At 47.2% G+C, this 21111-nt stretch overlaps 1 protein-coding gene across 1 annotated transcript in view; it reads left to right on the top strand.

Moving 5' to 3' along the window:
* The window catches only part of pgm2l1 (phosphoglucomutase 2-like 1), a 77043-nt gene that overhangs the window by 10544 nt on the left and 45388 nt on the right, over positions 1-21111 (top strand). Inside the window, exons 2-4 of the mRNA XM_078401942.1 lie at positions 8008-8175; positions 15882-15988; positions 20006-20090. Coding sequence (XP_078258068.1) covers positions 8008-8175; positions 15882-15988; positions 20006-20090 — 360 coding nt within the window. The remainder of the gene's footprint in view (positions 1-8007; positions 8176-15881; positions 15989-20005; positions 20091-21111) is intronic.

Below are 21111 nucleotides of genomic sequence, written 5' to 3'. Positions count from 1 at the left end.
AACCCAGGACAACCAAGCAAGACAATGCTGAAGACACTGATGGAAGACGCATATGTAGAGTCAAAAGAGGAGCTTGCCAGCTGTATGGAGGACAGAGATGTGTGGTGCGTCCATCACTGTGCCCGTCCGAAACCAGCACCACAGCGTCGCTAGTGTTTTCAACGATTTTAACTTTTTAAATTAATTAAATCTCTGAAGGGCTCTTTGGCACTTTTCACTCCTCCATTTCATGTGCGTCTGAGTGCGATTGCCTCTTGACGCTAATTACAGGCAGAGTGCATCTGCATGTAGATCTATGTGCTGTCTGATTGCCCCTGGGGCAGATGACACCAAAGATACTAGAGGAACAAGATAGACCATTCGACCCTAGAAACCGTAGTACGTCATGGCGCCATTTTAGTAGGCAGAAACCTGCAGAAACATTTTAAAAGAAAAATAACAAAAATCTGTGACTTGACAGATGAGATATATTCAGCATTTTAATGGTATCATCACACATACTGTTCCCCCAAAACACTGATTACACTACAAGAGGCATAGCGAACCGCGGGTTTTGCTTACTAAAATGGCGGACGTTAAGCGAGTGGTCCATCTTGTTCCTCTAGTATTTTTGGATGATACTGACCATGCTGATTTAATGTAAAGGAGAGACGACTTAGAAGGATGAGGGGGGATCTTATTGAAACATATAAGATAATTAGGGGATTGGACACATTAGAGGCAGGAAACATGTTCCCAATGTTGGGGGAGTCCAGAACAAGGGGCCACAGTTTAAGAATAAGGGGTAGGCCATTTAGAACGGAGATGAGGAAGAACTTTTTCAGTCAGAGAGTGGTGAAGGTGTGGAATTCTCTGCCTCAGAAGGCAGTGGAGGCCAGTTTGTTGGATGCTTTCAAGAGAGAGCTGGATAGAGCTCTTAAGGATAGCGGAGTGAGGGGGTATGGGGAGAAGGCAGGAACGGGGTACTGATTGAGAGTGATCAGCCATGATCGCATTGAATGGCGGTGCTGGCTCGAAGGGCTGAATGGCCTACTCCTGCACCTATTGTCTATTGTCTATTGACATGTTTCCCCTAGACAGTAGCTGAACGCAGATCAGTGGTGAAAGGCCAATAACTAATTCACTTCACCTGTATCTTTTGAAAATAACTTTCCCAACTTATCCAACCTGTCTTTTTTTCCTGTGCTGTCCCTTTCCTGATGTGTCACTTCATCCTTTAGAGCAGTGCTTCTTAAACTGGTGAATGGTTCACCCAAGGGTTAATGAAACTAGAGGGGTGCATGAAGGACGAATGACTTAATACATATAAAATTATACACAAGGGAGAATAAGACGAAAATTACCAAAAAACATAAGAAAATTTAGTCGGGTGAATGAAATTTTGTGATGAAGACTCAAGGGTGAATGAGTTTAAGAAGCACTGCTTTCGAGCATAGACTCGTACAGCACAAAACCAGGCCCTTCAGCCCACAATGTCTGTGCTGAACATGATGCCAAGACCCACTCTTATCTGAAGGGGAAAAAAACAGCAGATGTTGGTTTAAATCGAAGGTAGACACAAAATGCTGGAGTATACAAAATACCTAATCTCCCGGTGGCTCAGCACTCCAACGCCCGCTCCCATTCCCAATCTGACCTTTCTGTCCTGGGCCTCCTCCATTGTCAGAATGAGGCCCAGCGCAAATTAGAGGAACCGCACCTCATATTTCGCTTGGGTAGTTTACACCCCAGCGGTATGAACATTGACTTCTCTAACTTCAGATAGTTCCTGCTTTCCCTTTCTATCCCCTCCCCCTTCCCAGTTCTCCCACTAGTCTTCCTGTCTCCGATTACATTCTATCTTTGTGCCGCCCCTTCCCCTGACATCAGTCTGAAGAAGGTCTCGACCCGAAACGTCACCCATTCCTTCTCTCCCAAGGTGCTGCCTGACCCTCTGAGTTACTCCATCATATTGTGTCTACTCACTCTTATCTGCCTAAAAATAATCCTATCTCTCCATTCCCAGCATATCCATGTGCCTGTCCAAAAGTCTCTTAAATGCCACTATCTTATCTGTGTCAACCATCAGCCCTGGCAGTGCATTCCAGCGACTCGCCATCCTCTGTAAAAATAAAACTTTGCACCGTACACCATAAAGCTATGATGTCTAGTGCTTGATTTTTGCATTCTGGGAAAAAGGTCTAACTGCCTAACCTATCTATACCCCTCGTAATTTTATATCCTTCTATTATGTCTCCCTTTAGCCCCCGGCGTTTCAGAGAAAACAATCCATGTCTGTCCAACCTCTCCCTGTAGCTAATACCCGCTAATCCAGGCATTATTCTGGTAACATTCCTTCTCTCCATTCCTCCTCTCCAGAGATGCAGCCTGTCCTGAGTTACTCCAGCATTTTGTGTCTGTCTTTGGTTTACACCAGCATCTACAGTTCCTTCTTATTCTGGTAAACCTCCTCTGTACCCTTTAAAAAGCATGCACATTCTTCCTGTAATGGGGCGACCAGAACTGCACTCAATACTCCAAATGCAGCTTGAACAAAGTCCTACAAAGCTGCATCATGATATCCTGACTCTTAACGCCCAATTCTACGAAAGCAAGCTTAGTATACACCTCCTTTACCACTATCTACTTATGTTGCCTCTTTCTGAGAGTTACAGACTTGGTCCCCAAGGTCCATTTGTCACCTTTACTTGCATTCAATAGACAATAGGTGCAGGAGTAGGCCATTCGGCCCTTTGAGCCAGCGTGATCATGGCTGATCATCCACAGTCAGTACCCCGTTCCTGCCTTCTCCCCATATCCCTTGATTCTGCTATCATTAAGAGTTCTATCTAACTCTCTCTTGAAAGCATCCAGAGAATTTGCCTCCACTGCCTTCTGAGGCAGAGAATTCCACAGCTTCACAACTCTCTGAGTAAAAAAGTTCTTCCTCATCTCCGTTCTAAATGGCCTACCCCTTATTCTTAAACTGTGGCCCCTGGTTCGGGACTCCCCCAACATCGGGAACATGTTTCCTGCCTCTAGCGTGTCCAATCCCTTAATAATCTTATATGTTTCAATAAGATCCCCTCTCATCTTTCTAAATTCCAGAGTATACAAGCCCAATCGCTCCAGTCTTTCAATAGACAATAGGTGCAGGAGTAGGCTATTCGGCCCTTCGAGCCAGCACCGCCATTCAATGTGATCATGGCTGATCATTCTCAATCAGTACCCCGCTCCTGCTTTCTCCCCATACCCCCTGACTCCGCTATCCTTTCAACATACGACAGTCATGCCATTCCGGGAATTAACCTCGTGAACCTACGCTGCACTCCTTCAATAGCAAGAATGGCCTTCCTGAAGTTTGGAGACCAAAACTGCACACAATACTCCAGGTGTGATGTCACTAGAGCCATGTACAACTGCAGAAGGACCTCTTTGCTCCTATACTCAACTCCCCTTGTTATGAAGGCCAACATTCCATTGGCTTTCTTCACTGCCTGCTGTACCTGCATGCTTCCTTTCAGTAACTGATGCACTAGGACACCCAGATCTCGTTGTACGTTCCCTTTTCATAACTTGACACCATTCAGATAATAATCTGCCTTCCTGTTCTTGCCACCAAAGTGGATAACCTCACATTTATCCACATTAAACTGCATCTGCCATGCATCCACCCACTCACAAAACCTGTCCAAGTCACCCTGCAACCTCATAGCATCTTCCTTACAGTTCACACAGCCACCCAGCTTTGTGTAATCTGCAAATTTGCTAATGTTACTTTTAATCCAAGTCATTAATGTATATTGTAAATAGCTGCAGTCCCAGCACCGAGCCATGCGGTACCCCACTAGTTACTGCCTGCCATTCTGAAAGGAACCCATTTATCCCCACTCTTTGCTTTCTGTTTGCCAACCAATTTTCTATCCATGTCAGTACCCTACCCACAATACCATGTGCTCTAATTTTGCCCGCTAATCTCCTATGTGGGACCTTGTCGAAGGCTTTCTGAAAGTCAAGGTACACTACATCCACCGGCTCTCCCCTGTCCGTTTTCCTAGTTACATCCTCAAAAAATTCCGGAAGATTAGTCAAGCATGATTTCCCCTTCGTAAATCCATGCTGACTTGGAACGATCCTGTTACTACTATCCAAATGCTCCGCAATTTCGTCTTTTATAATTGACTCCAGCATCTTCCACACCGCCAATGTCAGGCTAACTGGTCTATAATTTCCTGTTTTCTCTCTCCCTCCTTTCTTAAAAAGCGGAATAACATTAGCTACCCTCTTGCTATCTTGAATTGCTATCTTGAATTGTTCTGACCTGTTAAAGTTCTGACCTTGTAACAAGCAGACAACCACGCAAATCGATTTAAAGCACAAGGCGGGAAGTGGCAGAACGGCAGCAAGTATGTCGCTATACTTGGCAGATCTGAGCACCCACTCAAGGAATTAGCAGGATACAGCTTTTATTATGGAGGTGACAATGCAGAGTCCACGAACAGATGTCTTTACCATATATGGAGCACTTCCCTTTGGAAGGCGACTCCGGACTGTCAAAGCAGCCACAGCCAGACATAAAAACAACTTTTTTTCTACGAGTGATAGTTCTACCCAATAACCAAAGTCTGTAGTCTCTTTTTTGCTCTGGTTTATTTTCACCCACATGTGTAGACCGTAATGGTGTATCCTTATTGTTTTGATGTTATGCTTTATTCTTAATTGTTAACTGTATGTTTGTGTTGTCATTTGTGAGCGGAGCACCAAGACACATTCCTTGTATATGCATACTTGGCCAATAAACTTATTCATATATTCATATTCATTCATTCATTCATTCATTCATTCATTCATTCATATCCTGCTCCAAGTTAGCTGTCTGAGCTAAACTTTTGCAGCATAGCTTCCAGTGTTCAAGGTACATAATAGAGGCAATTGTCGCATTCGTGTAACTAGACATGAAGGTAGTTTAGGCCATTATCACATTCTTGCAACTAGCCACATTTCCTTTAGTCAAGTATCTCTGCAAATAAGTTAGCTGTCTGGGCTTACCTATTGCAGTACACATTCTTTTAGCCACATTTCCTTTGGTCAAGTATCTCTGCAAGGCAAGGCTAGGTAGCCAACTTTATCAGGGTTCCCTCGTGAGTTTGTCTTGGCCCTGTCCATTCGAGAGCAACAATGAACGTAAAATAAAGTGCGTTCAGAGTGACCCACCTCAACTGAAACACGTGAAAAAGAAATTAGAGGGTATTGTGGATGAGTGAAATTCCAATTGTAATAAGTTTTGAAAACTAATCTTGGGACAGCTTTTAAAGAGCGAGTTGTATCAGTTTTAGTACAGCAAAGGTTTGGATATAGGGGGAGTTTTTTAATTACAAATATCTATTTCTCTTGGGGTAACATTATTATAAAGACTCCTGACCTTTGTTACTCCATGGTATCAATCACATAATCTCATGAGACAGGTAAAAATGCAGGAAAAAATAGGCCTATTTAACTGTGTGTAAGCAGCTGAAGATGATTATGGAATTGATGCACCGTTACAGGCTCATACAGTGAGTGCTGAAGGGTTCACACTGAAGTGGGTTAAATTTCTGAACAAGTCATATGAGGAAAGATTGGAAAGACTGGGCTTGTATTCACAGGAGTTTAGAAGGATGAGGGGATCTTATAGAGATGTATAAAATTATAAAAGGACTGGACAAGCTAGATGCAGGAAAAATGTTCCCAATGTTGGGGGAGTCCAGAACCAGGGGGCACAGTCTAAGAATAAGGGGGAGGGGGAGGGGGAGGGGGAGCATTTAAAGCTGAGAAGAATCTTTTTTACCCAAAGAGTTGTGAATTTGTGGAATTCTCTGCCACAGAAAGGAAGTGGAGGCCAAATCACTGGATGAATTTAAAAGGGATAGATAGAGCTCTTGGGGCTAGTGGAATCAAGAGATATGGGGAGAAGGCAGGCACGGGTTACTGATTGTGGATGATCAGCCATGATCACAATGAATGGCAGTGCTGGCTCAAAGGGCTAAATGGCCTCCTGCACCTATTTTCGATGTTTCTGTCTGATCTCTGAAAACTATAAACCAGTGGTGTTGGGTGATCAGATGCTTCTGATCTCACAGAGAGCCTATCCAAAATAATTCTTCCGTAATTCTTCCATAAAATGTCCCAGTCACGTGCATTGGAATGCATGACACAGGTAGATGTGATGCATTAAGGGGCGTGCTTCTTACCAGCAAGGCAAGGCAAGTTTATTTATATAGCACATTTCAGCAACAAGGCAATTCAAGGTGTTTTACGTGGGCACAAGGACGACGCACATCCTGTGCCTGATATGGAGGCACTGACTGCTTGTCCAATTTTCTGAATTTTGTCAGTGAAGGAGGCAAATTGATTGCAGGCCCTGGTGGATAGAAGTTCAGAGGCTACTGACACAGGAGGGTTTGTTAGCCTGTCGACAGTAGCAAACAAGACACATGCATTATAATTGTTTTTGGCGATGATGTCAGAGAAGAAGGACCGCCTTGCATTTCTCAGCTCCAAACCAAAAAAAAGAAATCTCTCCCTATAGATGTCCTAGCTCAATTCTGTAAAAAAAAGTTCAGTGAACCAGCTGGTGTTTTTCTTTCCTGTTCGCCATCCTTGTATGTTCTAGTAATTGTACCTCTCGCTCTCGCCGTTGAACAGCATTCTGTAGAACTCTGTCATTTATAATTTATATCAGCAATCATTGTCATCAACAATTCATGTAACGCAAAGGTATTTTATGTGTTAGCAGTAAATCTGTGACCCATTTCCTGATCTGGATGTGCATTGTTTTCTGTCTAGTTTCTGTCTAGCTGTCTTTGCCCATACATTTGCTGAAGGGCAACAAAAAAAACCCCAGTAATTTTATAATACTTGAACTAAATTAAACCCCTGAGTGTCTCTGTACACAAGATCAATAATAAGCAAAACTCAGTGGGAGGAAAGGATCAGGGGAGCAAAGTAAACTGAGGGGAACTCCAGGACCGCAAGGGCGGCGCAGCGGTAGAGTTGCTGCCTTACAGCGCTTGCAGCGCCAGAGGCGTGGGTTCGATCCCGACTACGGGTGCTGTCTGGACGGAGTTTGTACGTTCTCTCCGTGTCCACGTGTGTTTTCTCCAGGTGCTCTGGTTTCCTCCCACACTCCAAAGACGTACATATTTGTAGGTTAATTGGCCTGGGTTTGTATACTCAGTATAAGAGTAAATTGTACCTAGTGTGTGTAGGCTTGTGTTAATGGTCGGCGCGGACTCGGTGGGCTGAAGGGCCTGTTTCCGCATTGTATCTAAACTAAACAACAAAAAAACTAAACTAGGCAGGCCGAATGGCCTCCTGTACCCCTATACAAAACATCCTCTCAGGATGCATCACAGCTTGGTTTGAGAACAACACTATCCAAGATTGCACTAATTGCAGAGTTGTGGATGTAGCCCAATCCATCGCACACACCACACTCCCCACCATCGACTCCATCTACACTTCACACTGCCTCGGGAAAGCAGTCAAAGTAATCAAAGATTGTCCTACCCTGGTCAATGATGTAGAATAGTAGTGTCATACGTTCTTAAGTGATAGGAGCAGAATTATGCCATTCGGTCCATCATGTCTACTCTGCCATTCAATCATGGCAGATCTATCGTTCCCTCTTAACCTCATTCTCCTGCCTTCTCCCCATAACCCCTGACACGCATACTAATCAAACCCTAACCCTACTAATCTAACCTAACCCTGATGCTCAGACAAATCAACTCCTCGCTCTTCTGTCGTGGGGTAGACTGACATCCCTCCCCCCTGTCAACCTTTGCACGTCCCCAATCCTGGACTTTCCACTTGTCATTTTAATTTCATGTATCTTGTTGTGTTTCATGGCTATTGGCAGACCAATTTCCCTCCTGGGATAAGTAAAGTTGTATCGTATCGAATCGTTTATTGATTGCTGTAAGATGGGCAGGGGAAGGGATTTTTGCGATGTTCCTTTGCTTGTATCTATTATTTCACTGTTCACAGAATCCCAAGACTAAAGCTGTGATTGAGAAGCTCCACCACGATGGGAAGAAGAAGGAGCTGCGTGATCGCCTGTGCTACAGAATGACGTTTGGTACCGCGGGATTGCGGTCCTCCATGGGTGCAGGTTTCTCCTGCATTAACGACTTGACCATCATACAGTCCACTCAGGTGACCCGTCCAAACACTTTACCGATTTTGTTTTGTAAATCTGTGTAATACTAGGGAGATTTTGAACAATTGGTTGTAGACACAAAAGTCTGGAGTAACTCAGCGGGTCAGGCAGCATCTCTGGAGAAAAGGAACGGGTGACGTTTCGGGTTGAGACCCTTCTTCAGGGGAGGGGGCGGGACAAAGATAGAATGTAGTTGGAGACAGGAAAACTAGTGGGAGAACTGGGAAGGGGGAGGGGATAGAGAGGGGAAACAGACTATCTGAAGTTAGAGAAGTCGATGTTCATACCGCTGGGGTGTAAACTTCCCAAGCGAAATCTGAGGTGCTGCTCCTTCAATTTGCGCTGGGCCTCACTCTGACAATGGAGGAGGCCCAGGACAGAAAGGTCAGATTGTGAATGGGAGGGGGAGTTGAAGTGCTGAGCCACCAGGAGATCAGGTTGGTTGAGACGGACTGAGCGGAGGTGTTCAGCGAAACGATCGCCGAGCCTGCACTTGGTCTCGCCGATGTAAAGAAGTTGACATCTGGAACAGCGGATGCAGTAGATGAAGTTGGAGGAGGTGCAGGTGAACCTCTGCCTCACCTGGAAAGACTGTTTGGGTCCTTGGATGGAGTTGAGGGAGGAGGTAAAGGGATAGGTGTTGCATCTCCTGCGGTTGCAGGGGAAAGTACCTAGGGAGGGGGTGGTTTGGGTGGGAAGGGATGAGTCGACCGGGGAGTTTCAGAGGGAACGATCTCTGCGGAAAGCAGAAAGGGTGGAGATGGGAAGATGTGGATGATGGTGGGATACCGTTGGAGGTGGCGGAAATGTTGGAGGATAATTTGTTGTATTTTGTGTGGGTGAGTGAGGCCCGGACCTGCAGGAGAGTCAGAGTGAGGGCCTCAATAGCAAGGACGTCCTTCCTCAAATTAGGAGACCGAAACTGCACACAATACTCCAGATGTGGTCTCACCAGGGCCCTATACAACTGCAGAAGGACCTCTTTACTCCCATACTCAAATCCTCTCGTTATGAAGGCCAACATGCCATTAGCTTTCTTCACTGCCTCCTGTAGCTGCATGTTTACTTTCAGTGACTGGTGCACAAGGTCACCCAGGTCTCGTTGTTCTTCCCTTTTGTAAAGATGGTTCTTGGACACCATTGTATCTTTAACTACTTTTATTAACACACATCACTGCCCTGGCTGTACATGGTCTGTCACGATCACTAGAGAGGGAGCTAGGGGTGGGGAAGCTACAATTATACCCACCGGTGAGGGAGTGGTTAACATGGACCTCGTCACTATTAATTAAAGGAGTACACACATATCATCTACATCCTTCCTCTACAAAACAGACAGTGAGTGACAGGGCGACCACGTCTCATGCACTAGGGTAAATGCAGACAGCAAGGCACAGGAATACAGAATCACACGTAATCGCCGTAACGGACAGGCGGCCTGACCAGGCGACCAGACCGGGTCCGAACCTCGCCATCACCTCCTTCCCCGACGGGAACAAGTGGGGACGGCGCCGTGGCACGTGGTGGGCTACGGACGGGAGAACCCCTGGGAGATGAAGGCTGCGGGGTGGGCTGCGAGGAAGAGGAGGAGGTCGAGGAATCCGGAGAAAACGGGACCGCAGCCGGAAGACGGACAGGAGAAGGACCAAGGGGGGGGGTTTGCCCCAGAGGAGCGGGCAAGGCACTGGGCCGCGAAAGTGGCAGTGGAGGGGCATACGGAGCCGCCGGGGGAGGGACTGGCTCGTCCACGAGCCGGAGGTGCTGGCGGGACCGGCGGTACACCGTGCCGTCGTGGTTGACCAGGTACGAACGGGGGGAGCCAGCAGAACCGATGACCACGGCCAGTCTGGAGCGGCCAGAAATGGACCTCATGCGGACGACCTGGCCGGGAAGAAGAGGGCGGAGGACACGGCAGGACTCGTCGTGGGAGCGCTTCTGAATACCGTGTCTGCGGGCAATGCGTTCCCGGACTAAGGCAGGTTTAAGGGCAGAGGGAGACAGGGACTGTTGGGACACCGGGACCGTGGGCCGCGTGACACGGGACATGAGACGCTGAGCCGGGGAACCCAGGACATGATCGCGGGGGATGTTGCGGAGGTTCAGCAGGGCCAGGTAAATGTCGGAGCGGGACAGGCGGCAACGTTCCAACAGTCCTTTTGCGCTGCGGACCGCGCGCTCGGCCAGGCCGTTGCTCTGCGGGTATTCCGGGCTGCTGGTGTAGTGCCGAAAATTCCACTGTTCAGCAAAAGCACGGAACTCGGCGCTGGTGAACTGGCTGCCGTTGTCCGATTGCATGCTGGCTGGGGACCCGAAGGTGGCAAAGTGGCGGCGTAGCTTCTCGATGACCGCGGTGGAAGATAGGGAGTGGAGCTGGTCAACTTCGAACCAGCTGGAGTAAGAGTCAACTAGCACCAGAAAGTGCTTTCCGTGCCATTCGAAGATGTCGGTTGCCAGCGCGGACCAGGGCAGGTTAGGGGCTGGCTGCTGCAGGAGCGGCTGCCGCTGTTGCTGTGGAGCGAGGCTGTTGCAGGTAGGGCACGCGGAGACTCTATCTCGGAAATAGCGAGGCATGTCAGGCCAGAAGAACTGACTCTGAGCGATGGAAAGGGTCGCTTCGGCCCCGGGATGGCCACGATGAGCAGTTTCGAAATATTGTTCTTGTAGTGCTGCGGGCACCACCACCTTGTGCCCCTTCACAATCACACCCTCACGCAGCACCAACTCGTCACGAACCAGGAAGTAAGGCACCGCTGCGGCCGGCAGGGAAGAACGGCGGCCTGGCCAGCCCCGCTTGATGATCGCGGCCAGCTGTTGTAGCGAAGCGTCAGCTGCCGTGTGCTTGGCCAGGGACTTCAACTGACTGGAGGGCACGAAATTGACGTTTAGGACTATCAGGTCGGACGCCTCGTATGGATGTCGGATTGTGGATGGGAGGGGCGCCCGAGACAGCGTATCAGCAACAAACATGTCCTTGCCCTTTCGATAAACCACGGTGAAAGTAAAACGTTGTAGCTGGAGCATCATGCGCTGGAGCCGGGAGGAGGCCACGTGTATCGGCTTATTGAGGATGGTAACCAGAGGCTGGTGGTCCGTTTCAACAGTGAAGCAAGTGCCCAGGATATAGTCCTTGAACTTGGAGCAGGCAAAAACAACTGCCAGCAGCTCCTTCTCAATCTGGGCATAGCGTTGTTCCGCGGTCGTCATCGTGCGGGATGCATAGGACACCGGCAGTTGCACCCCGTCGTGGACCTGCAGGCAGGCGGCCCCTAGGCCAAACCTCGATGCATCACATGTGAGAACGATTGGGCGCTGGAGGTCAAAGTACTTCAACGTAGGCATGCTGATCAGCTTAGATTTGAGGGTGTCGAATGCTTTCTGGTGTTGCGGGAACCAGGCCCAGGCAGCGTCCTTTTTCACCAGGTCCCTCAGAGGGGCGCTCAGTTCACTCAGGTCGGGGATGAACTTTCCCAGGTAGTTGGCCATGCCCAAGAAGCGCTGTAGGCCAGGCACGTCAGCAGGTGCAGGCATCTCGGATATTGCGGCTGTCTTTTGCGGGTCGGGCTTCAGCCCTGATGCTGTGAAGACGTGTCCCACGTAGGTGACCTCAGGGACCCGGAACCGGCATTTCTTCGGGTTGAGCTTCAGGTTGACATCTCGGGCCCGCTGTAGCACCTGGCGAAGGTGGTGGTCGTGCTCCGCGACATTCTTCCCGTAAACCAGAATGTCGTCGACAATGATGGCACACGGGAGCCCAGCAAACAGTTGTTCCATGGTCCTTTGGAACACTTCGCTGGCAGAGTTGATCCCAAACGGCATGCGGAGGAAGCGGTACCTGCCGAAGGGCGTGCCGAAGGTCGTCAGGTGCGAGGATCGCTCGTCCAGAGGTATCTGCCAGAACGAGCTCTTGGCATCGAGAACCGAGAACACAGTGGCAGGGCCGACCTGTGCAGCAACATCCTCCACTGTCCGCATAGGGTAATGCGGGCGCTTGATAGCCAAGTTCAAATCCTTAGGGTTGATGCAGATCCGTAGTTCACTCTTATTCTTCTTCGCAGCGACGACCATAGTGGAGACCCACTGGGTGGGGACCGTTACTGGCTTCAGGATGCCCGTGGCCACCATCTCGAGAAGAGTGGACTCGACCTTGTCTCTCATGGCGAAGGATACCCGATGCGGGGGACGGACAACCGGCGTGATGTCGGGGTTGAGGGCAATCTTGTAGCTGCAGGGCAACTTCCCCAGCTTCGAGTCAAAACGGTCCGGGTATTCGGCCAGCGGGTTTAGGGTTGCCTCCACCATGTGGACATCGCTGTGGAATCTCACCAATCCGAGGTCCTGGCAGGCCTCCACGCCGAGCAGGGGGACACATTTACCGTCGAGCAGAAAGAAGGAAAGGGGCCGAGAGGTCTTCAGCACCTTGCAGTGGAGAGTGGCCTTCCCCACAGGAACAAGTCACCGCCCCCATATGCACGCAAAACAGCACTGTCTGTAGAAACGAGCTCATTATCTCTTATCTTCTTGAATAGGCTTGTTGACATAACATTGGCAGCAGCCCCCGTGTCCACCTTAGCAGAGAAGGCCATGCCGTTCACCGTGACTCGGACGGTTGGGTCTCTTATCAGAGCAGGTGCACCTCGCAGGGAAAACACACGCATTTCGCTCTTGGAAGAGCCAGAGTCAGACAGGGGGAGTTCATCATGCTGGAGATGATAACCAGACGCGGTATCAGCACGTGTCAAGTAGCGAGAGGGTTTCTGCCGTGGCTGTGCAGAGTTCCCACGGGAACGGCAGGCCGCCGAAAAGTGGTTGGGCTTATTGCAGAGATTGCAGGTTTTCCCCAACGCCGGGCAGACATTAAAACGATGCGAAGGAAAGCTGCAGTTCGGACAGCGTTGGCGCGGCCTAGAGCTCGGCGTCGGGCTTGCCCTCTGTCGCTGAGGAGCAGAGGTGAAGCTAGCTGCGTGGACCACAGGGTCCGGTGGCTGTACAGCAGAGGAGACAGCCTCCTCGTCACTATTAATTAAAGGAGTACACACATATCATCTACACCTTTTTCCTAATCTGCAAAGATCTCATTGAAAACCCACGCAGGTTACAGGGATAACTTACAAACTCCATACAAACAGCACCTGTAGTCAGGATCAAACCTGGGTCTCTGGTGCTGCAAGTGCTGTAAGGCAGCAACTCTACCGCTGCGCCACCTGTTTTGTTTTGCACTAATATTTTTTATTTATTGAACTTTTTATTGTTTTATTATTATCTATGGGGCACTGTGTTTACAGACCTGTTATGCTGCTGCAAGTAAGAATGTAATTGTTCCATTTGTGTACATATGAAATCTAAACACTCCTGACTCACACCCTCCCTCCACCCCTTCCCCTCCCCCTCCCCCACTCCATCCACCCCCCTCCCCTCCCCCCCACTCCATCCACCTCAACCCAACTCCAAAGACGTACAGGTATGTAGGTTAATTGGCTGGGTAAATGTAAAAATTGTCCCTAGTGGGTGTAGGATAGTGTTAATGTACGGGGATCGCTGGGCGGCACGGACTTGGAGGGCCGAAAAAGGCCTGTTTCCGGCTGTATATATATGATATGATAACCCCCCTTCTCCCAGCCCCTCCCTCCCTAGTTGATAGATTTAAACTTTAAAATGTGAATAACTTTAAAAATATAACACCAATTTCAATGAAACTTCCATTAGCACCAAAGTGACGACGGTGAGTAAGGTGGGCTTAAAATTGTCGTGCTATCGTGTACCGTTTTGGCTGTAGTTCAGGAGCAAACAAACAAACAAACAAACAAACAAACAAACAAACAAACAAACAAATGAGAATTTTAGTATATAGATTTGGACAGGTACATGGATAGGAAAGGTTTGGAGGGATATGGGCCAAATGCGGGCAGATGGGACATGTATAGATGGAATATCTTGGTCGGCATGAGCAAGTTGCATCTGTGCTGTCTGTCTCTGTGAGTCTTGACTCCTGGTGTTTCAAGAGGCACCTACTCGGTTGAATTACTGAGCAAAGACCATACAATGCCCTTTGTGGTTTATATATTTTTTTCCAAATCTTGCGTACTACTTTAAAATTGTTTCTAGTTTACAAATCGCAAACAAAGGAATCATGTGATACAATAGACAATAGGTCCAGGAGTAGGCCATTCGGCCCTTCGAGCCGGCACTGCCATTCACTGTGATGATGGCTGATCATCCACAATCAGTACCCCGTTCCTGCCTTCCCCCCATATCCCTTGACTCTGCTATCTTTAAGAGCTTTTTGCCCTGGGGAAGTCTGCATTTTAATGGATCTAAGAACTGATTAGTTCGAATGATAGCTGATCTTAAAACCTCCCTTGTATGAAATAGTCGCGAAAGCATATTTTCATTTATGCTGGAGACTATCAATACAGCTCATTCTTACCATGGTAAAGATAAAGCCTTTTCTTATCTCTCTTTTTCCATTCCTCGCAATAATGTACGATACGATACGATAGAACTTTATTTATCCCAGGCAGGAAATTGATCTGCCAACAGTCATAAAAACACAAGATACATGTAACATGAAATTAAAGTGACGAGTGGAAAGGCCGAGTACTGTGTCTATGCCTAATGTTTTTATGCAAAAGCCTAATCAGTCTTGAACAGGATTTTAATATCTTTTTTTTTTGGTTATGCAATTTTAAAATAAACACCGGCCTTCCATTTCTCCTGATTAATTATTTTTATGCCTTCAGGTACAGAAGCACAATGAGTCACTGATGATGTAACTGTCATAGAGTCATACAGTGAGGAAACAGGCCATTCTGCCCACTAGAATATGACTGTGACTTGTCACATGTTTCAATAGAGTATCTTTCTTTCACCTGGAAGAAACCCACGCGACCACATGGAAAACGTGCAAACTCCACACACAGACAGTACCCGAGGTCAGAATCGACCAGGTGTGCCTGGCACTGTGAGGTAGCAGCTCTACACACTGCGCCACTGTACCGCACTCTCTGGGTGAATAGCAGTCCTCTTCTGATCCTCTCTAAATATCTTGTGCCTTACTTTTATTGACAAATATACAGTACAAAGTAACCTGCTTGGTGGCATCACGGCCTGATATGACAATTCCATCGCACAGGAGCGCAAGAGGTGGCAAAGGGTGGTGGACTCAGTCCGGTCTATCACAGGCAGAGGCCTTCCCTGCATCAAAACCATCTACATGCCAGCTTCTCACTGCTACCATCAGTGCAGAGGCCTGAAGTCCCACACCACCAGGTTCAGGAACAGCTACCATCAGGTTCTTGAACGAGCCTACACAACCCTAACCCTACTCCAATAACAGAACATTGCAGCCATCTCTTCCACTGCTGTGGACTTTTTTCTAATTATGTTTTTGCACTAATGTCTTTTTTTCCACAGTTCTTTCACAATTTTGTTTAATTTATGCTTATTTTGTGCATTGTCTGCCTTTACATGCCTGTGATGCTGCTGCAAGCAAGATGTTTCTTGAGTCATATAGTATGTCATAAGTGATGGGAGTAGAGTTAGGCCATTCGGCCCATCGAGTCTACTCTGCCATTCAATCATGGCTGATCTATCTCTCCCTCCTAACCCCATTCTCCTGCCTTCCCCCCATAACCTGTGACATCTGTACCCGTACTCATGCCTGTGGCAATAAACGTGAACTTAATTTGTTTTCTGCCTTTTGCAGGGTTTATTGAAATACCTCGAGAGGTGCTTCTCGGACCTAGAGCAGAGGGGTGTAGTGATTGGATTTGATACCCGAGGTCAGGAGATGAGCAGGTGTAGCAGTAAGAGGTGGGTGCTATTCAGTTTACACCAGAAAGATTAATTGGAAAAATACATTAAAATAACAGATCTAAACTGTTTCAGATCGAAAGAGATAGATAATTGATAAACTGCACAAATTCTGCAGGAATGTTTGTTTCCACACCAAGTACAAGTTTCAGAAACAATAGAGGAGCAGGCACAAAAATGAATAGACAATAGGCAATAGGTGCAGGAGTAGGCCATTCGGTCCTTTGAGCCAGCACCACCATTCAATGTGATCATGGCTGATCATTCTCAATCAGTACCCCGTTCCTGCCTTCTCCCCATACCCCCTGACTCTGTTATCCTTAAGAGCTCTATCTAGCTCTCTCTTGAATGCATTCAGAGAATTGGCGTTCACTGCCTTCTGAGGCAGAGAATTCCACAGATATACAACTCTCTGACTGAAAAAGTTTTTCCTCATCTCCGTTCTAAATGGCCTACCCCTTATTCTTAAACAGTGGCCCCTGGTTCTGGACTCCCCCAACATTGGGAACATGTTTCCTGCCTCTAACGTGTCCAACCCCTTAATAATCTTATATGTTTCGATAAGATCCCCTCTCATCCTTCTAAATTCCAGTGTATCCAGTGTACACTATAGGTATTGGGGTGGAATATTAATTAATAATCAAAAATAACAATGCAATTGCACAAAGGTGTGACATTGGCAGAATCGTGGCCGGAGTTGAATGGCTTCCAGTGCACAGGGGCATCTTTGAGGTATTTATCCAGGAGATATGTCAACAGGATGAGATGGAAAGAGTGATTGGGAGTAATAGTTACAAGCAGTGTTTTTTTTAGTCGACAAAGAAGATGTACCAGGATGATGCCAGTTCTCGAAGGGCTGAACTACAGAGAGAGGTTGCACGGGCTAAGGGTTTATTCATTGGAGCGCAGGAGGATGAGGGGTGATCTTATAGAGGTGTACAAAATCATGAAAGGAATAGATTAGGTAAATGCACAGTCTTTTGCCCAGAGTAGGGGAATCGAGAACCAGAGGACATAGGTTTAAGGTGGGGGGGGGGATTGAATGTGAACCTGAGGGGTAATGTTTTAAAAACAAAGGGTGGTGGGTGTATGGAACAAGCTGCTGGGGTATGTAGATGAGACAGGGACTATTGCAATGTTCAAGAAACATTTAGACAGGTGCAGTGGGACAAGTTTAGAGGGATATGGGCCAAAAGCAGGGAGGTGGGATTGGTGTAGATGGGACATGCTGGGCGGCGTGTGCAACTTGGGCTGAAGCATACTTCCTTGTATGACTCTGTGCCTCTAAAAAGGCATCTCGTTACTTGCAGTTATCACAAAATGCTGGAGTAACTCCAGCATTTTGTGATACCTTTGATTTGTACCAGCATCTGCAGTTATTTTCCTACATTCGTTACATGCAGTTGGTGTCTTTGGAGGATTATCATCCAATAAACTGTTTAAGGACCTGACTGCCTTATTACATTTTATTTTTTAAACTTTAGTAATCTTTTTGTAAGTTTAGAAATTTGAAAGTCTAGATGCCAGTGCATCCTACCATTTGAAACTATCATTAAAGAACACACTGATAAGAGGTAGCTTTTAATGAGGATCTTGTATCAGATAGAAAATAGACATAAAAAGCTGGAGTAACTCAGCGGGACAGGCAGCATCTTTGGCGAGAAGGAATGGGTGACGTTTCAGGGTCGGGTCCCTTCTTCATATAGGGCGGCCCGGTGGGGCAGCGGTAGAGTCGCTGCCTTACAGCAAATGCAGCACTGGAGACCCAGGTTCGATCCCAACTACGGGTGCTGTCTGTATGGAGTTTGCAGATGATACTAAGCTGGGGGGTAGTGTGAATTGTGAGGAAGATGCAATAAGGCTGCAGGGTGACTTGGACAGGTTGTGTGAGTGGGCGGATACATGGCAGATGCAGTTTAATGTAGATAAGTGTGATGTTATTCACTTTGGAAGTAAGAATAGAAAGGCAGATTATTATCTGAATGGTGTCAAGTTAGGAGGAGGGGGAGTTCAACGAGATCTGGGTGTCCTAGTGCATCAGTCAATGAAAGGAAGCATGCAGGTACAGCAGGCAGTGAAGAAAGCCAATGGAATGTTGGCCTTCGTAACAAGAGGAGTTGAGTATAGGAACAAAGAAGTCCTTCTACAGTTGTACCGGGCCCTGGTGAGACCGCACCTGGAGTACTGTGAGCAGTTTTGGTCTCCAAATTTGAGGAAGGATATTCTTGCTATGGAGGGCGTGCAGCGTAGGTTCACTAGGTTAATTCCCGGAATGGCGGGACTGTCGTATGTTGAAAGGCTGGAGCGATTGGGCTTGTATACACTGGAATTTAGAAGGATGAGGGGGGATCTTATTGAAACATATAAGATAATTAGGGGATTGGACACATTAGAGGCAGGAAACATGTTCCCAATGTTGGGGGAGTCCAGAACAAAGGGCCACAGTTTAAGAATAAGGGGTAGGCCATTTAGAACGGAGATGAGGAAGAACTTTTTCAGTCAGAGAGTGGTGAAGGTGTGGAATTCTCTGCCTCAGAAGGCAGTGGAGGCCAGTTCGTTGGATGCTTTCAAGAGAGAGCTGGATAGAGCTCTTAAGGATAGCGGAGTGAGGGGGTATGTATGGGGAGAAGGCAGGAACAGGGTACTGATTGAGAGTGATCAGCCATGATCGCATTGAATGGCGGTGCTGGCTCGAAGGGCTGAATGGCCTACTCCTGCACCTATTGTCTATTGTCTATTGTATGTTCTCCCCGTGACCAGCATGGGTTTTCTCTGAGATCTTTGGTTTCCTCCCATACTCCAAAGACGTACAGGTTTGTCGGTTAAATTGGCTTGGTAAATGTTTTAAAAAATTGTCCCTTGTGGGTATAGGATAGTGTTAATGTGTGGGGATCGCTGGTCGGTGCGGACTAGGTGGGCCAAAAGAGCCTGTTTCCACACTGTATCTCTAAACTAAACTAAACTAAACTAAACTAAATATAGGGTAGAAATACAGATAGAAGAAATAAAAAATATGAACTTGAGTTTAGAGAATGCACGATGAAGACATAACTGGATTATGGGATAATTCATATAGAATTCATATAAAATATAATTTAAATTTATATAGGATTGGTCACATAATGTGAAAGGGCAAGCACAAAAGTAATGAGCGTGCAGACCATGTGGGAGTTTGTGAACACGTCTCAGCATGTACTTGTTCTCTTCCTGTGATTATCCCTGGCGTGATATGGAAACAGTGCATTCCACAGCAGATAATCACCTCTGCTTGTGAATGCAAATTTCCTTAATCTGTTCTGCAAATATTGGTAACTTATGAATGCACCTAATAATGTCAATGTAACTTAGTTTATTTAGTTTGGTTTACTTTAGAGATACAGTGTGGAAACAGGCCCTCCGGCCCACCTAGTCCGCGCCGACCAGCGATCCCCACTAACACTACCCTACACACACAAGGGACAATTTACAGGTAGACACAAAATGCTGGAGTGACTCAGCGGGTCAGGCAGCATCACGGGAGAGAAGGAATGGGTGACGTTTTGGGTCGAGACCCTTCTTCAGACTGAAGAAGGGTCTTGACCCGAAACATCACCCATTTCTTCTCGCCCGAGATGCTGCCTGACCCACTGAGTTACTCCAGCATTTTGTGTCGACCTTCGATTTAAACCAGCATCTTCAGTTCTTTCCGACACAGGGACAATTTACAGTTGCACCAAGCCAATTAACCTTTGGAGTGTCTTTTTCTAGTGTGGGAGCAAACCGGAAATCCCGCCCTGAGAAAACCCATGCAAGTCGTGGGGAACGAACAAAATCCACACAGGCAGCACCCTTAGTCAGGATCGAACCCGGGTCCCGGCGCTGTGAGGTAGCACTCTACCACTGCGCCACTGTGCTGCCCATACTCTTAATAAAAATATATCAATTAATTCACTGTTCCTCAAAGCTCTCTTTATTCAAATATACATAAATGTGCTGTTACCGAATAAATAGTGACGTGAAATTTATCATTTATTGCAGACTTGCCCAGTTGACGGCTGCAGTTTTCCTTGGCAAGGAAATACCCGTGTATTTGTTTTCTACGTATGTGCCAACTCCATTTGTGGTAAGACTGATTTGTGAGTTTATCTGCGCCTGGTATTCCCTGATCTGGTTGAGGCAGATAGTAATTCTTTAAAATCTAAGATAGAGATTGGGGAAAAAAACATTTAAGCCTGAATAGACACAAAGTGCTGGAGTAACTCAGCGGGTCAGGCAGCATATGTGGAGAACATTGATAGGTGACGTTTCACAGAGTGCTGGAGTAACTCAGCGGGTCAGGCAGCATCTGTGGAGAACATGGATAGGTGGCATATCACACAGTGCTGGAGTAACTCAGCGGATCAGGCAGCAGGACAGGATGGCCCTGCAGAGAGTAGTGCGTTCGGCAGAACGCACCATGGGAACTACACTCATCCCCCTGCAGGACTTATACAGCAGGAGGTGCAGATCCAGAGCAAGCAAGATCATGAGGGACCCCTGCCACCCCAGTAACGGACTGTTCCAGATGCTACGATCAGGCAAACGCCTCCGCTGTCACGCTGCGAAAACGGAGAGGATGAGATGGAGCTTCTTCCCACAGGCCATCAGGACTGTCAACTTTTATAACCCCAGAGACTAAATTTTTGTCGACACTAATAGTAACTTATTAACTTTATTTATATGCTGTAACTGTAATTCTTTTTTGTGCACAACCCGCAGGCATTGCCACTTTCATTTCACTGCACAGTATGTGTATGTGACAAATAAATTTGACTTGACTTGATCTCTGGAGAACATGGATAGGTGACGTTTCACAGAGTGCTGGAGTAACTCAGCGGGTCAGGCAGCATCTCTGCAAAATGTGGATGGGTGACATTTCTGATTGGGAACCTTCTTCAGACCAAAAATAAGGTGACCCGAAACGTGATCCTTCCTTTTTCTCCAGTGATGCTGCCTGACACGCTGAGTTACTCCAGCACTTTTTGTCTGTCTTTGGTATAAATCAGCATCTGCAGTTTCTTTCTACACATTTAAGCCTGTAATTTATTGAAGTCTTTATGACACCATCGATTAGCTGTTGAACATACATGGGTGGGATCAAAATT

Source organism: Rhinoraja longicauda, chromosome 7 (genome assembly GCF_053455715.1).
Source record: "Rhinoraja longicauda isolate Sanriku21f chromosome 7, sRhiLon1.1, whole genome shotgun sequence".
Taxonomy (NCBI): domain Eukaryota; kingdom Metazoa; phylum Chordata; class Chondrichthyes; order Rajiformes; family Arhynchobatidae; genus Rhinoraja; species Rhinoraja longicauda.
The sequence above is the reverse complement of the archived record's forward strand: the minus strand, read 5'-3'. Positions and strand labels throughout refer to the sequence as shown.